The sequence below is a fragment of the Diadema antillarum genome, unplaced genomic scaffold, assembly GCF_040938485.1.
Source record: "Diadema antillarum isolate AM-2024a unplaced genomic scaffold, OU_Dant_1.0 seq00000519_RagTag, whole genome shotgun sequence".
Taxonomy (NCBI): Eukaryota; Metazoa; Echinodermata; class Echinoidea; order Diadematoida; family Diadematidae; genus Diadema; species Diadema antillarum.
In genome coordinates this window covers 13,356-29,591 of record NW_027271471.1, presented here as the reverse complement: position 1 = coordinate 29,591, position 16,236 = coordinate 13,356, and the positions used below count along the sequence as shown (strand labels likewise).

General features: G+C 40.0%; 1 protein-coding gene across 1 annotated transcript; it reads right to left on the bottom strand.

Moving 5' to 3' along the window:
* Positions 1–11,386: 11,386 nt before the first annotated feature.
* LOC139734260 (uncharacterized) lies at positions 11,387–14,383 on the bottom strand (the record flags this gene model as incomplete). The annotated part of the gene is made up of 2 exons (XM_071645057.1): positions 11,387–12,374; positions 14,240–14,383. Coding segments are annotated over 2 exons (335 nt in total), but the record flags the coding sequence as incomplete, so codon positions are not given.
* Between the last annotated feature and the right edge of the window lie 1,853 nt (positions 14,384–16,236).

Here is a 16,236-nt window from a genome sequence, read left to right as displayed (position 1 = left end):
TTTGACTTTTAAACATCATAAATGTGTTTTTTATGATATTTGCCCCTACATCATATGAGAAATTACACTTTCAACGATTATAAAGCTTCTCAAAGGGACACTTTTAGAAAATCATGCCCTTTAGGGTTTTTTTTAAAAATAAATCTTGCAGTTTTGATCAGTTCTTCATAAGATGAATACATAGATCCAGGCAGTTATCCTTGATTGTGGGTGTGTCATCATCACCTTATAGCCTACAAAGTACTTGATAAGACTTTGTTTTGTCAAACAGACTAACTTTATGTATTTTGAGCTGTTTCAGTGGTAGCAAAAACAAAGAAATACATTAAAATAACACAGTCATTCAAAGTTGTGTGATGCTGATGACTGACTGCTATGTACTAAGATCTAGCGACAAGAACATAATATTAAGAAAAGAAATAGTAGCAAGGCAGAGTTGAGGAGGGGTGGGGGGAGTAGAGGAGAGAGGTAGAGAGAGGGGGTAGGGAGAGGAAGGGGAGGGAGGAAGAGATCTGACACAATACAAGATACACAATACAAGATTAACACAGTCATTCAAAGTTGTGTGATACTGATGCCTGCTATTTACTAAGATCTAGTACCACAAGAACATAATATTAAGAAAAGAAATTGTAGCAAGAAAGAGTGGGGGGGGGGGGGGGGGAGTAGAGGAGAGAGAGGTAGAGGGAGGGGGGGGTAGGGAGCAGAAGGGGGAGGGAGGAAGAGAGATCTGACACAATACAAGATACACAATACAAGAGGTCATTCAAAGTTGTGTGATACTGATGACTGCTATTTACTAAGATCTAGTACCACAAGAACATAATATTAAGAAAAGAAATTGTAGCAAGATAGAGTTGGGGGGGGGGGGAGTAGAGGAGAGAGGTGGAGGGAGGGGGAGTAGGGAGGAGAAGGGGGAGGGAGGAAGAGAGATCTGACACAATACAAGATCAACAAAAACCAGCAGAGCTTGTATGGGATGAATACTTCCCATAGACTTGCATGTATTGCGTGCATTCTCTATAGTGGAGATCATATTTCTTATTTGACTTTTAAACATCAGAAATGTGTTTTTTTATGATATTTGCCCCTACATCATATGAGAAATTACACTTTCAACGATTATAAAGCTTCTCAAAGGGACACTTTTAGCAAATCATGCCCTTTAGGGTTTTTTTTTTAAATAAATCTTGCAGTTTTGATCAGTTCTTCATAAGATGAATACATAGATCCAGGCAGTTATCCTTGATTGTGGGTGTGTCATCATCACCTTATAGCCTACAAAGTACTTGATAAGACTTTGTTTTGTCAAACAGACTAACTTTATGTATTTTGAGCTGTTTCAGTGGTAGCAAAAACAAAGAAATACATTAAAATAACACAGTCATTCAAAGTTGTGTGATGCTGATGACTGACTGCTATGTACTAAGATCTAGTGACAAGAACATAATATTAAGAAAAGAAATAGTAGCAAGGCAGAGTTGAGGAGGGGGGGGGAGTAGAGGAGAGAGGTAGAGAGAGGGGGGTAGGGAGAGGAAGGGGAGGGAGGAAGAGATCTGACACAATACAAGATACACAATACAAGATTAACACAGTCATTCAAAGTTGTGTGATACTGATGCCTGCTATTTACTAAGATCTAGTACCACAAGAACATAATATTAAGAAAAGAAATTGTAGCAAGAAAGAGTGGGGGGGGGGAGTAGAGGAGAGAGGTAGAGGGAGGGGGGGTAGGGAGCAGAAGGGGGAGGGAGGAAGAGAGATCTGACACAATACAAGATACACAATACAAGAGGTCATTCAAAGTTGTGTGATACTGATGACTGCTATTTACTAAGATCTAGTACCACAAGAACATAATATTAAGAAAAGAAATTGTAGCAAGATAGAGTTGGGGGGGGGGGGAGTAGAGGAGAGAGGTGGAGGGAGGGGGGGGGGGGGGGGTAGGGAGGAGAAGGGGGAGGGAGGAAGAGAGATCTGACACAATACAAGATCAACATAAACCAGCAGAGCTTGTATGGGATGAATACTTCCCATAGACTTGCATGTATTGCGTGCATTCTCTATAGGGCTCACACGGGTAAATAATTCCCCATAGAGACGTGTGTTAAAATTCAAATTTCAAAAAATTCTGTAAAATAGCTGGGAGAAATCAGGTGTTTCATCTTCACTAACCTGAATAAGTGAGATATTACCTTTCATCCATCAGATTGCCAGGGTGGGTTGTTCTGCTCTAATTCTGTCCAGGGGTCCGCAAAGCCAGACTACGAGTTCTTGTCACTCAAAAAATCACCTATTTTCCGTACACGTACCCAATGAAATATAGTCCCCTCAAATTCCATCAGAAAAGCTTTCATCTTCCAACCAAAATGCAGTTTGTAGAGGAATTCATACTCAATATCTACAGCTATTCAGTTTTTTTGCCAAACTATACATCATTGATTTTTAATTAATTTTTTTCTTCATTTATTTTGGTATCTTTGGTACGAATTTGTGAAGGGGTCTGGGACAGTCCATTTTATTTACAGGTGTGAGCCCTATATGTCTACCGTTTTGCACGAGGGTGTTGTCTTTATTCCTCCGCGCATTAGCTCAGAGCAAGGAAGAGAATCTTTCCTGGCGTAACCCAGCATATACATACATGTAAATTGATTAAGGAAATTGAAGACCTGAATATAAGAACGACCCAAGTCCAATTTTTGGCCAAATTCAGTTTGGCATGGGAAATTGTAGCTTATGCATGGACTCATCTTGTGTATAAATGATAAATCCTAATTACCCCCGGAAGTGCCTGAAATGAATGAGTTAAATCTTATATCAATGTAAGAATGAAGGACTTGGGTCATTCTTACATTCATATGATAGCGCCCTCTCTCATCCTTCTCTCATCTCTATAGCAGAATACCATGTACAGTTGTATATGAATCAAAGAACGACCCAAGTCCACCACACAAAATAGTCTCTCCACAATTAATGTAAATGTTAATTGTCATAATAATATTATATGTTCTAATTTGTATATACAATGTTGCCTTCCCATCACAGTTAAATAGAATATTACTGGACAAATAAAAAGATATGAAGTTTTTTTTTTCAGTTTACTCGAAATGGTCTTCCATGGACTTGGGTCGTTCTTATATTCATATACTCAATTGTGTACCGTATTCCATTCTGATAGTTTGACTTTTAATAAGTTATATACTTAAAGCCAAGTGGATAATGTATCGGTAATTTGATGCACATTGAAAGTAGCGCTACGCCTGTAATAACTGGTATAAACCATTGTCGATGGAAACGTGGTAGGCCCTTTGTAGAGCCTATGGCTATGAACATCAGAATTTAATACAAGAAAAGGCTTAAATAATGTGATAACAGTCCTCGTGATTCTGGAAATTAGCCTCCAGAGTTTTGCTTACATTGGTAAATTGATAATGAAGGCCTCATACCTGAAAAAAATAATGGACGATTCCCAAACACCATTACTTTGACAAATGAAGAATTGAATCGTAAAATGGGTCCAAAAAGAGCTGGAAAATGTAGCCAGTCAGGAGCGCCACGTGTGCGCTCTTTGGTTTGTTTATTCATTTTTTTTTTTTTTTTTACTTGCATGCACGAAAGTGAAAGAAACCCCGAACCAATTTCATTTATTTCATTTCCAAAGATATATAATTACAACATAATATTTCCAAATACTCAGTGATACGTTATCGAAGAGACTCATTTTGAACAGGGAAGTGTTTTAACTCATGAATTTAAACGTTTTACTACATCTCACAAATTAGCGTTTAAAATAAGTCTTCAAATATCAGGAAAGAAAAGCAAAAGCTCCTACGTTCTTCAGATTCCATTCCTGCAAGGTTATGGGAATCAATGCTCCAGTATCAGGATAGCTTTCCGTTCTAATATCCATCAACTTAAGCAGGGTTCCGACTAAAGGCCGTGTCACACCTTTCCGGGCAAGCTAAGCGGGCTTGTGGCGAGAAGGTAGTTTCCAGCACGTAGAAGATTTTCCGCGGGCGAACAAGAATGTTTGCAATTTTCGCACTTGTTTTTTACCTAGCAGACACATGCTACTTAGCTTCTACTTGCGTGCATTCCGTGTGACCTGCGTGAGAACTTTGAAACCGATCCGTTTTCTGTTACGAGCGACTTATAGGTACTGAGAAGTACCTGCGTTGGAGTTGCCTGCGAGGTGCTGCTGGTAAGGGTGTCCTACTGGTGTTCTGCGTGTACCTCTGCGAGCGAACCCCCACGACTCACTCGGAACAAGTCATACCGTATCTGGGGAAGTTTCGCGGCTTGACTTGCGGGGAAACAAATTTGCTACCCGGAGCTCTCCGCAGTTGGTCCGCACCTGACAGTACCTAGCGCGTATCTCGCCTGTAGTTGCCCGGAGGTGCTAACGCAAGTCCGATTTAACCGCAGCCAAGTTTTGAGCATGACCAAAACTTTTTCCGGGTGAGTCGCGGGGATGCCCGGAGAGGTCCACGCAGAACGCCAGTAGGAGGCCCGTAGCGTCAGCACTTCGCAGGCAACTCCCACGTATAGGTACTTCGCAGTCCCCGTATGCAGCCAAGATAATGACATTCCGTGGGACTTCTGCCATTCCTTCAGAGGAATTCCTTCACTGAGTTGTCAGCCCCCACGCGACTGGTACAAAGGTCACACAGTCACACAGTATACCCGCAAGTAGAATTTAAGTAGAACGCGTCCAGCAAGTAAGACACATGCACTGACTCGCCCAAATCCTTGTTCGCCCTCAGAAATTTCCGGTATGCTGGAAAATCCCTACACGCAACAAGCCTGTATAGCTTGCCCGGAAAGGTGTGACAGGGCCTAAACATGGTTGCGGGTAAAAAGATTTGCGTGCACACCTCGGGGTGACTATAAAGGGTGAGATACGTGCTAGGTACTGTCATGTGCGGCTCATTCCGGGGACCTCGGGTATAGTACAAATTGTTCTTCATAAGTCGCACGCAAGGCTTGCCCGGAAAGGTGTGACACGGCCTTTAGCCGAGTTACAGTGCCGAGCTTTGGCGAGTTCTTGTGGCGAGTTGCCTCAAAGGGGCACTCGCGCTAACTCGCGTAAAGCTCTTCATGTAACTCGAGATAACTCAACAATTTTTGAACATGTTAAAGATTTTCCCTAACTCGAAGTAACTCGTGCTGAAATCATTTAAACTCGTAATAAACTCGTACTACTCGTAACAAACTCTCAATACTCGGACGAAGCTCGCGATGAACTCTTCGTAACTCGCCACCTTCAACAGTTCAAATACGCGAGTTCTGTTCGAGTTTTGAAGAGTGCAATACGAGCACTACCACCCTACTACCAGTATGTGTAAGGGGGAGTTGCCCTCGAGCTAAGCGCGAGTTTAGATCGAGCTCTGCGACTTACAACGAGTTTTGTGTTAGCTTATTCAGAGTCCATTGAACTGTCCTGTTGATATGGAATTATTCACATTACACAGGGATTGCGCAAACTCATAACGGACTCGTAACGGGCTCGTAACAAGCTCGTAAAAAGCTCTTTATAACTCGATGAAAGCTCGATTTAAGTCGTACACAGGTCATCAAAACTCGCCCCAAGCTCGGTGTGACTCGTATCACGCTCGGATCACTCGTACCGCTATCGTAGTAAACTCAATGTTGCCTCGTAGATCACTCATGCGCAGCTCATTAAAATTAACAAATTTCACGCGAGTTCACGCGAGTTCAAGCTCGCGCAGCTCGGCACAACTCGGGACTCCAACTCGGCTATGTGGGAACCTTGCTTTAAGTGTAACAATGAAGAACATTGAGTATACATTCAACACATTCCGTATACCCCCTTCCCCCCCCCCCCCAAAAAAAAAAAAAAAAACCTCCGCAATGATAACATTATAAATAGTGAATCAATCCAAATGAAATTTCAGGGTGTGAAACTATACCTTATTACCCACATTTTACAGAAAACCTTATCTGATTTGCTTCAGGGGTCAAAGAGAAATGAATAGTTTTGTAGATTATGTCAGGAATCCCTAACTTATATCTGACTGCTTTTCCCCTTTAAAGGGAAATACTAAAGAAATAGAATTATATATGAAGTGAAAGAGTGGGACACATAGAACAATTTGTCGTTTACATCGTTCAAAATGGCCTTTTTGAAGTGGAGTTAGAGGATTTTGAAAATTTACACCTGTCACCCCCCTGAAATCTAGGTCACAGCGTAAATTTCGAGGCTTTGCCGATGACGTCATGGGATGAAAGGAATCGCGCAAGGTCTCGAGCGCCGCAGTCGTTGTAGATAGTATTTGCATACAAAGTTTAAAAGTTTGTTTTTCGATAATGCACGACATCGTACGTTAAGGCCATGCAGTGATGATCAGGATGATTTCTTGGTGGAATTTGAATGTGGGAGCGATGATGAACTGAGTACACACTAGTGATGATAGCGATGATGAAACTAGTGATGATGACCCTGGTTAAGTTGGAGAGATAGATGTTGCTGACGAGCCGCACGGCGGGGCACAGGAGGGAGACGCTACGGGCGAGCTAGTGGGGAAGGCCCAGGGCGGTTCGGTTGAAGCGGACGGACTTAGTGGAGATTGGCAGTACGAGCCCTTGCCACACGGCAGGCCAGGGGACAATGTTGGTGACGCAGGACCAACACCAGGTAGACTCCAAAATTTAGATGGGTAAGAGTTTTTTTTTTTTATCCTGAACTGAAAATGAACCGAGCTTAGTGCTGACTTGATCTCGTACTTCAGAGCAGCAGTAGGCCTAACTGAACACAGCCCAGTCGCTGTAAGTAGCGTAGCGTCTGGTCGAGCTACGTATTATCAATCACATCACACTCACTTCTAATAATACAGCCCAGTCGCTGTACGTAGGTACGTCGCGACAGGTATTCGCACAGCGTACTTCCAGCGTCTGGTCGGACTAACTCACTCCGTACTCCCGTTCACAGCTCATCAGCATTCTATCTAGCAAGAGTTAGGTACTGCACGATCCATTCATTGCTTCACCGAGTCCATCAAAGTTTTATCACTATCGATGAAAATCGCAGTGCTCTGTATCGTTTATTCTATCACCAGATAGGCCGGACGGCCTAGTCAAGACTTCGACTTAGCCGATGCCCGCGCATTGATTGCGTGGTATCTAGCATTAGCGATCCACGTACGCCGAATGTTTCGCGAGTTTTTTTTATTATTATTTTCGCCTATTTCGCGAACCTGGTGCTTTTTGCGAATTTAAAAACACGAGAAAATATCAACTCTCTTTCCGTATATATTTCCTTCTTCCGTGGTGTACTCCACAACCACGAATTTAAGCACTCGCGAAATTATTGGCAAGTCCCGATTCGCGACAAAATAGACTCGCTAAATATATAAATGTACAATATGTATATGGCGTACACAGTTGTAGTACTACCGAGGAACTGCCGATATAATACATTGTACGTATTAAAGAGGTACGAAGCTCAGGCTTCTCCGCTCTTTGATACACGGAGGCTACTGCACTGCGACATACGCGGCCGGTGATGGGCGCATGCATGTGACTGATCGACTACGAAGCACCATCGTACAGGCACTAGGCCTGACAGCTTCTGTATTCATGGCCTAAATAACACGTAACAGACTCTATTTAAACGAGGAGACTTGAAGTAGAAAACAATTTTATTTCATTTTTTGTGACATTCTGATAAAAAATGTCTTGGGATTTCGGGGTATGAGCCTCGACATCACGCTCTCATCGAGAGCATACATAGGTAAGCTTAGGCTGTTGTATGATACTTCCGGGTTTACCTTTCATCCCATGACGTCATGGACACGCCCCCAAAATAACCACGGATCTTCCGATTGAGCATAATTCAGGATACAATTTTTCTAAGCAGCCGTTCTCCAAAACGCAATTTTCTAAATGGATGAATTAAAGGCCGCTGTGTTTAACATGCTCTATGCTTGAAATGGGGGAATAATCCAACAAAATATGCGTTTCCTTTAGTATTCTGCTTTAAGGAAAATGGGACGATCAGTGGGACTGCGCAATCCAGACAATCTGATGCCGCTCCGACATGACGCTGCTTGACGTAATATATCGTGCATGTCACACTGTTATGACGGAAATACGAATATGATAGTACATGTACGACCAAAAATCCAGGACTGAGACTAACAAGCGGTCTGGACGCTGTCCAAGTTGTGAGTCAGTTAAAGCGCGCTCATTTCCCATAGTTGAGTTTCCGAAACATTGAGGGTGACGAACTCTTGTGACGTCTGAGTAGGGAAGATTAAAGAGAGCGTGCTGCAACGGGAAAACGTTCTTGACGGGTAGAAATAGAATATGGCGCATCAACAAAATATATCGCCCCTGCACATTTTGAGAGTCTTGTTTGTATTAACATTCTGTTATGATCTTGAAAATAGGTAGAGGTATTTTTGTGTGTGTGTGTGTGTGTGTGTGTGTGTATGATCAGCTATGTTGCTGAGATACTTCTATAAAATCAAGAGCGTGTACCTGACGCTGATGTTAACAAAAATGTAAACTGTCGCTGAAAAGATAATAGAGTAACTTACAGGAAAGGCTGTAAATCACATTGTTCTCGGAAAAGCAAGGCGAATCTGTCTCCATGTTCAAGTGTACTAAAATAACAAATAAAAAGATTAAGCAAAGCGGATGATTCTTTTTATGAAAACATTACAACACAAGAAACGAAGCAAAGCCTGGGATTTTGATATCCTTTGTGGTTTCGCGAAAGTGATTTTCAGGTTTAGTCGGTCACACGTTTTCTCCGAATTAGTAGAGGAAGAGACACAACTGAACCATGTCTGTTTAAAGGATCTTCAGTTTCTTCTTCTAGAAATTAAATTCGATATACAAATCAACAACAACTTCTCGTGGACGTAGTCTTCTCAGGGAAATATCTCGCAGTTGCATGAAGTGTCACGATCATCATTACCAAATTTTTGATATAAAAATTAATATCTACCGGAAAGTTGTCGGTCGAGGGCACCGTTTCCTGATCTGAGCACATATTTTGTTTTTCGGAACTGGCACGACTGTTTTGTAAGGACATTTGACACTCTTTGAAACTCCATACTCCCGTATCTTATAGCTATGAGTACTTTAACGGTTTTGTGAAGTTGATTCTACTAAAGTAAACGAGAAATAAGTGGACTTTCGCTTATAGAGGAAACAATTTCTCAACAACTTGGTTGTTTGTGCTAGTGGAATTCTCTTTTCGGTGTAACTTTACCATTGTGAAAGGGAAAACTGTACAAGAATACTCCCGAGCTTTGTCTTCGTAGATTTGGTAGCATCCTGTGCTAGTAGCATTCCCATCCACTAATGGTGTCCGCATTTCCGTGTCATGGAAATGCTACCAATCCTCTTACGTGGGGGCGCTGTGGCATGGTGGATAAGACTCCCGACTCCCATTCTGAGGACCCGAGCACGAATCCCCTCCAGTGCTTACGCCTTTGGACAAAATGTTGTTACCCCACTATGTCCCTTTCGATGCAGGTGCATAAATGGGTACCTGGCAACGCCAGGGTATAATAATAGCAGGGTCCTCTGGTAGATCATCAAAACTATTTTTTTTTTTCAACTGGTTGTACAAACTTGTATATATATATATATATATATATATATACTATCATATATGTTTATATATATATGTTTATATATATATATATATATATATATATACATATATATATATACATATATATATATATATATATATATATATATATATTGTTTCTATAGATGAAATTCTGTCGTATAAATCTCTTCGATGAGTCACATATTTCACAATTCTTATACATCAGCCATATTTCTACATAGAGAAAAAAAACTCAGCAACACAGGCAATTATTATTTTAATGACAATTTCACACAAAATTAGAAACACATGGGGGAAACGAATTTCAGTTGCTCTTGCTATTAAGCGAATGAGTCATTGTCACTAAATGCGAATTAGACGTCGTGGTGGCCTATAAATTGTATACTATAAATTTAAAAAAAGCAGAGGTATTTTGAAAGGCTTTCAAACCAATTTAAACCATACAAGATGGCTGTAGGTAAAATGCTACAACTTCGCAACAGTAGAACGTAAGGGATGTTATTTCTTCTACGTGCAAACGTTGTTAACACGTGTATTCATATTCAGTCAAAAAAAACAAAGGGAGTCATATGGCCATGGCATAAATCACTTAATCAAGTTTGCATTTGTAACGATGACCGATAGTCGCTGTACTTTGAAAACGTGTAGAAGTGTAAAATTCAATGTTCAAAGAAATTCAAGAAATGGAAAACCTTGACCCTATCTCCCAGTTTCCTTCATATGCCACCCCCCCCCCCCAACATATCCGACCGAAGCAAACACGTGCTTCTCCATTTCAGCGGGCAGCCGACATGAAGTGCGCAGTAATATCTGCGCAAAATGGTACTGCGCATAAAATTTAACAGACGACCATAACAAGTGTTGGCGCAGAAGTAGTATCCGCACGCAACTTATTCGCGGGAACGGATCTTGTCGCTTCCGCGCACGACCAAACAAACAACAAAATCGAACCAGTAAACAGAAAACGACTAAAAAAAAAATGCGATCTATGAGTCACAGGAAGAGTGTACACTGTGAGTCAATACCCAATTATCCATGCCCTCGCTTACACTGCTCAGATGATACACACACAAGACGAGACATGTCATATCAAAATATTATTGACTGTTTCGGAATAAAATGTCATATCACGTGACCGGGAAAGATAATCATACATTGTACTTGCTTTTGTTGCTAGTGTTCTTGATTCAAGAACACTTGAGAATGGGCGAATCTCTCCAAAATTTGTTGGCCGAAATAAATTGTTGGTAGTAACAGCTGAACTTGGTTTCTGTTATGTATACATGTATATATATTATACACATGTATACATACATGTACATCATTCTTCTTATCCAACTTCCTAAAATCCTTCCTTAACTACAGTACTCCTCACTTCACAAAAGAAACGCATTACAGAACCATCATTGTTTAATAGAAATCAAGTCTTTTTAATTTAAATCCCTTCTCAATTTCAGTCGACTGCAATTTATACAAGTAGCGGTGTGCATGTTTCCCCTGTGCTGTGGCTATCAGGCTTAAGTCTTGAAAACATGTCATTTTCACTCACATCTATGCTCTATTCTATGATGCACAAACTTTCCTTTAAAAAAAATGTGAAGCTATACCGAAAAAACAAAACAAAACAAAAATCTATCAAGGTCAATCATTTTATCAATGATATATCAACGTTTGCAAGGAAGGGAAGCAACTTTGTGAAGGCAAAACAGATAGAAATCCTTTCCATTTTCAAAATTAACAGCGATAAAAACAGGAACCATAATGAGTACAATTACAAAATTTAGTTGTATCAAAATTTGAGTACATAGTATGCACCAATATCCCATGCAATATCATACCTGCTACTGCCCTTTAGCTACTGAACACCGTGCACTATAGAGTTATGGCGGCAAAGTAGTCCATGAACGTTACACGTGCATAATTGTTGGTAATTTGTCCTTCCTAAAAATCGACGCTTAAGAACTGTATAATGATGTAAAGATTATCATGTAGAAATTCGCCAAATAGTTTTCAGCCATGCTTACAGGTACACTTTGTTGAAGTAACTTATTTACAAGCAGCCTCTACGATTCCTTGGCAATATATAAATGATGACATCAGATATTTCAAGGGAAAACCAATAAACAATGCGTGGAACTCTTCTACGAAAACCGTTTTTTCTGAAATGGTATTGCTCTACAAATGTAATTGTACTAAATGGTATGACGGGCAAGTGTCAGTGTTCTTCTACCCACAATTACCGGGACATCGTCTGTAAATGAAAAAAAAAAAAAATAAAGAAGAAAGTGCACAATCACACATTGACAGGTTATCAGCGTGGAATCAAAGGCTGTACACTAAGTAAACGTATTTACACAATATTCACTGTATGAAAGATCTTAGTATTGTTTTACAAAATGTATCCAGGAAAAGGAACTTAAATTGTCTAAAATCACCTCTACTTCCTTGCAAATATCGTCATGGTTACAGTTCATCTTCTAACCTCTAGACCCACAAGTGATGAAAGGGTAACGGAAGAACAACAACATTCATAGCAACAACACCAGAAGGCAAAACCATAGTACAGTTCGCTCTGTTTATTGCAACAGCCGGTAGAGGGCGTGACATGCGGCGATGAGCAGAGTAACCATGGAGACGGTCGTCATGGATGCACCGTTGCAGTCGTTGCCGTTACAACAGATGGTACAACCGACTTCGCTATCTTGGCACCTGTTAATCCCCTCCTGGACAACGCACTCGGCTTGGGTCATGCAACCTCGGTTGACCGCTATTTTGTTGTTGTTGTTGTTGTTGTTGTTGTTAGAAAAAAGAAAAAGAAATATAAATAGTAAAAAAAAAACTCCTGCGCAAGGCTTATGTGTAACCAAGGCAAGTTCCCAAGGATTACTCTTCTTCTGAAAGACCTACCCTGGCTTCCGATTCGTAAACGAATATTGTTTAAGATTTTGTTGATTGTACATAAGTCACTCATCCGTCAAGCCCCCAGTTACATATCTGAATTATTAGTACTTAAATCTCATAGACATACCTAGTACGCATAATTTGCGCAGTTTTAAGGACACACTCTTCTCTTACAAATTTAAACACGTAAGCCAAAGTAACATTGGGAGAGAGAGAGAGCAAGTTTGCCTGTGCAGCTCCCAAACTCTGGATAATGATCTACCATTAGAAGTCAGGAAATCCCCAACTGTATAGCAGTCTTTAAATCACGACTCAAAACACATCTTTTTATATAACTGTTCATTATCATCAAGCCCATCAGAAGCTTTTCCAGCGCAGAAGAATATAATTATGTCCATAGGTTTTGCGCTTAAAAATTGATAAATTGATTGATTGATAAATAACAGACAGATGGACAGAAAGACAGTCAGGCGGACAGAAAAAAAAGACAACAGAAAAATCAATTCCACGTCGTTCTTTTTCTTTTAAAGAATAATTACGCTATGATAATACATAAATTGCAGATGCATTATATTGTTGCCGACAAACTGCAGACAATAACAAGTAAATAAGAATTGATGAATAAAGTGCTATGCACACAAAAACCATCAAATTAAATTCAATTTTCATGTCAGTTCAGAGTCTCTTTCCTATCGAGAAATAAATGCCTTCCCCCAAAACAGTAGCTTCGTTTATAAGTGTATAGAAATGAGGCACACTCGAAGGTACCACGATCCTCACGTAATATCGAAAAAAAATACTAATAAAAATACTTCAATTGCTATTATCTAAAATTTAAAAAAATTGAGTTTATTCGCTTTACAAATAAACTTCAGTTGTACCCAATAGCTATCCATTCGACTGCGGATATGAGCAGTAGAAAATTACGAGGTAGATTACTACCCTACAGGTCTAACTCGCAAAAAAAAAAAAAAAAAAAAAAAAAAAGAACAGTGAGGCAAATCATTTGATCCAAGTCGTAAACGTCTTCAAATTGAACTTGGCAATTCGTCGGTGGAAGCCAGGAATTTGGTGTTTTTGGTTTTGTTTGGAAGACACACTTACTTCACAAGTCAATGGCATCATAGCATCATTGCACTGCGATGTGTCAAAGTGTGTGGCAGACTACTACTCATTTATAGGAAGTGACTTTTCGATTATCGGCTTCTTCGTACCGACGTTTGGGCATGCAATGGCATGTCACGAGTCTGACACCCACGAGACATACAGCCCACAAGCTCAGTATCAACTCAAATAGGCCCATGAGCTATATAATTATGGTCCATTAGCTCGACACTATATAGGAAAATACGGCCGATGAGAATGACTCTATAGGCAAACAAGTCCGCAAGATCGACATTTCATCACGGGGCTTAGGCCGTACTGCCCGGGGTGAAAGCTCGTGGGCCTTTTTTGCCTAGTATCGGACTCGTGGGCTTTATTTGCGAAGTGTCAAGCTTATGGGCTGAATTTCTCGTTTCCCATATGATGTTTCATGGACCATTGGATGCCGAGCTCGTGGTCCAGTGTGCCGGGACATTTTTAGAGAGACGGTCTTTCCATTTTCCAATATCGAGTTCGTGGGCCGTATGATTCGTGGGTGTTGGTTTCGCTGAATGACCCCGGCCAGACCAGTGTGTATCATGACATTAGAGAGACTGCCTTTCCATTTTGTTTCTCTTTAAAACTTACTGCCATCTAACGCAATCTCCTTGCTGCATCGGTTTTCGTTCGCCCCTCCAATGTTCAGAATAGAAGTTGGACACGTTTCGCTGTTAAACAGGAAAGATGTGGCACTGCGACAGTCGTTGCAGACATAGCAGTCCAGGGCAGACACTGCGTGAAATATATAGAGAGGAGAAATATAATAAATATGTATAATTCATACATAAACTTGAAACCTGAAACATCTATATATATATATTATATACACATATATATATTTCTACATCATGTTAATGAAGAAGTACTACATTGAACAAAATAGATTAATAAGGAAACATGCTGTACACATCAATTTCGTTTGGGTGCTAGTTTTATGGTATTTTCTAACGGGGGGGGGGGGGGACTATGCACTGACAAAGCAACGCACCCAAGTCCATTGCATAACCCCTTGAAACCGCGCAATAAGTTACAGTAATTTGTGCTCTGAAGACGAATTAATCTCTTATACAGGGAACATGGTCTATACCCAGATATAAATATCCAAATACATATCAGGGAAAAGCGTTGTACAGACGTTGTAGTGGTAACTGTATTGGAACATACAAGTTAGGGTGCCTGCGAGGTGCAGATTACAGAGGCGACGTGCAAAACTTCTTCATGGTATTCATTTTATTGTTGTTGCTGTTGTCGTTATTATTACTGCTGCTGCTGAAGTTGTTGCTGTTCATGTTTCTTTCCCAACAACATAAACGCCGACAATGAAAACAAGCTTTTGCCGTAAATACAAACGCAGTGTCGAGGCACAAGTGCTATAGATTGAAGCTACCATCGTGCCTTCCGGTGATGTCACACAAAAGCTATATTTTGTTCTGTTCTCATGAAAATCTTAATCATTTATGCCTTTACACTCTATACACTGAAAAAGAACGCATGCAGAGTAAGCTACCATAATAATCACGCTGCATACACAATGAAAGCATCTTTGCGACTGGCACTGTGTTGTCAAGATTTTACTACACAGCCACTGCTTAAAGAGCAAGTGTGCCCACAACGCATGGGGATTGAAAGAATGTTATTAACAGGTCAGTGAAGCTTGAATTAAATCGGAAAATCCTTCAAAAAAAAATATCAATTTTTAACTTTTCACTACCACCATCGCAGAATGTCAACAGTTCATGACGAACACAGGTCACCAGTTAAGCTTGAGTTAAAGGGATGGTACAGTTTCGGTTAAGATGTGGTTTGAGGTTTGCAAAATTTGATTAATGATACGTATTCTACATATTCAGATAATGAGAATCCGCTTATAAGATATAGAAGAGTATACATAATAGAGGAATTAAAAGCTAATTTGATGAAAAATGGTTTTAAAATGGCTGAGATACGTAAAACAAAGTAATCCTCATTGTTTTTGGATATGCTAGCCATTGGAAAACCGACTTCTGGCAAATAAACTTTGAATTCCTCATAGAATTGTATGTTTTTTAACATTTATAATTTGAACATTTTTTTAACACTAATAATTTATATTCTTTCTGGTTAGTTTATTCTGTCTTTATCTGTTACATACTCAAAAAGCTGCATCACTTCGGCGATCCCTCGCATTTATCCCCAAGTCAAATTATCCTTCGGGTTTATGCCAGGTTTAAGTGTGTGGGTGTGTGTCACACACAAACACACTGCTATAGCTTCTGACCATCCGAGCATTGAGAAAATATGACAGATAAATCCTCTATACCAAGCTGTGTTACCTCATAATATTGAGAAATTCAAAAAAACAAAACAAAAACAAAAACAAAATCAAAAACAAAACAAAATAATTAAAAATTATATTTATTTATTATAAAAATTGTATTTAAATCATTATTGCTTGTTTTTCATTGCATACACGGAACTGCCCCAGAGTACAGTGTATAATGTTAATTTGCTGACATTTTATAATCCTCCCAGATGTTTAAGGTCATCGATTGTAGATTGCTTGTTGTTCAAAAAACGAAGAAATCATGGGGGATCGGTCATTTGCA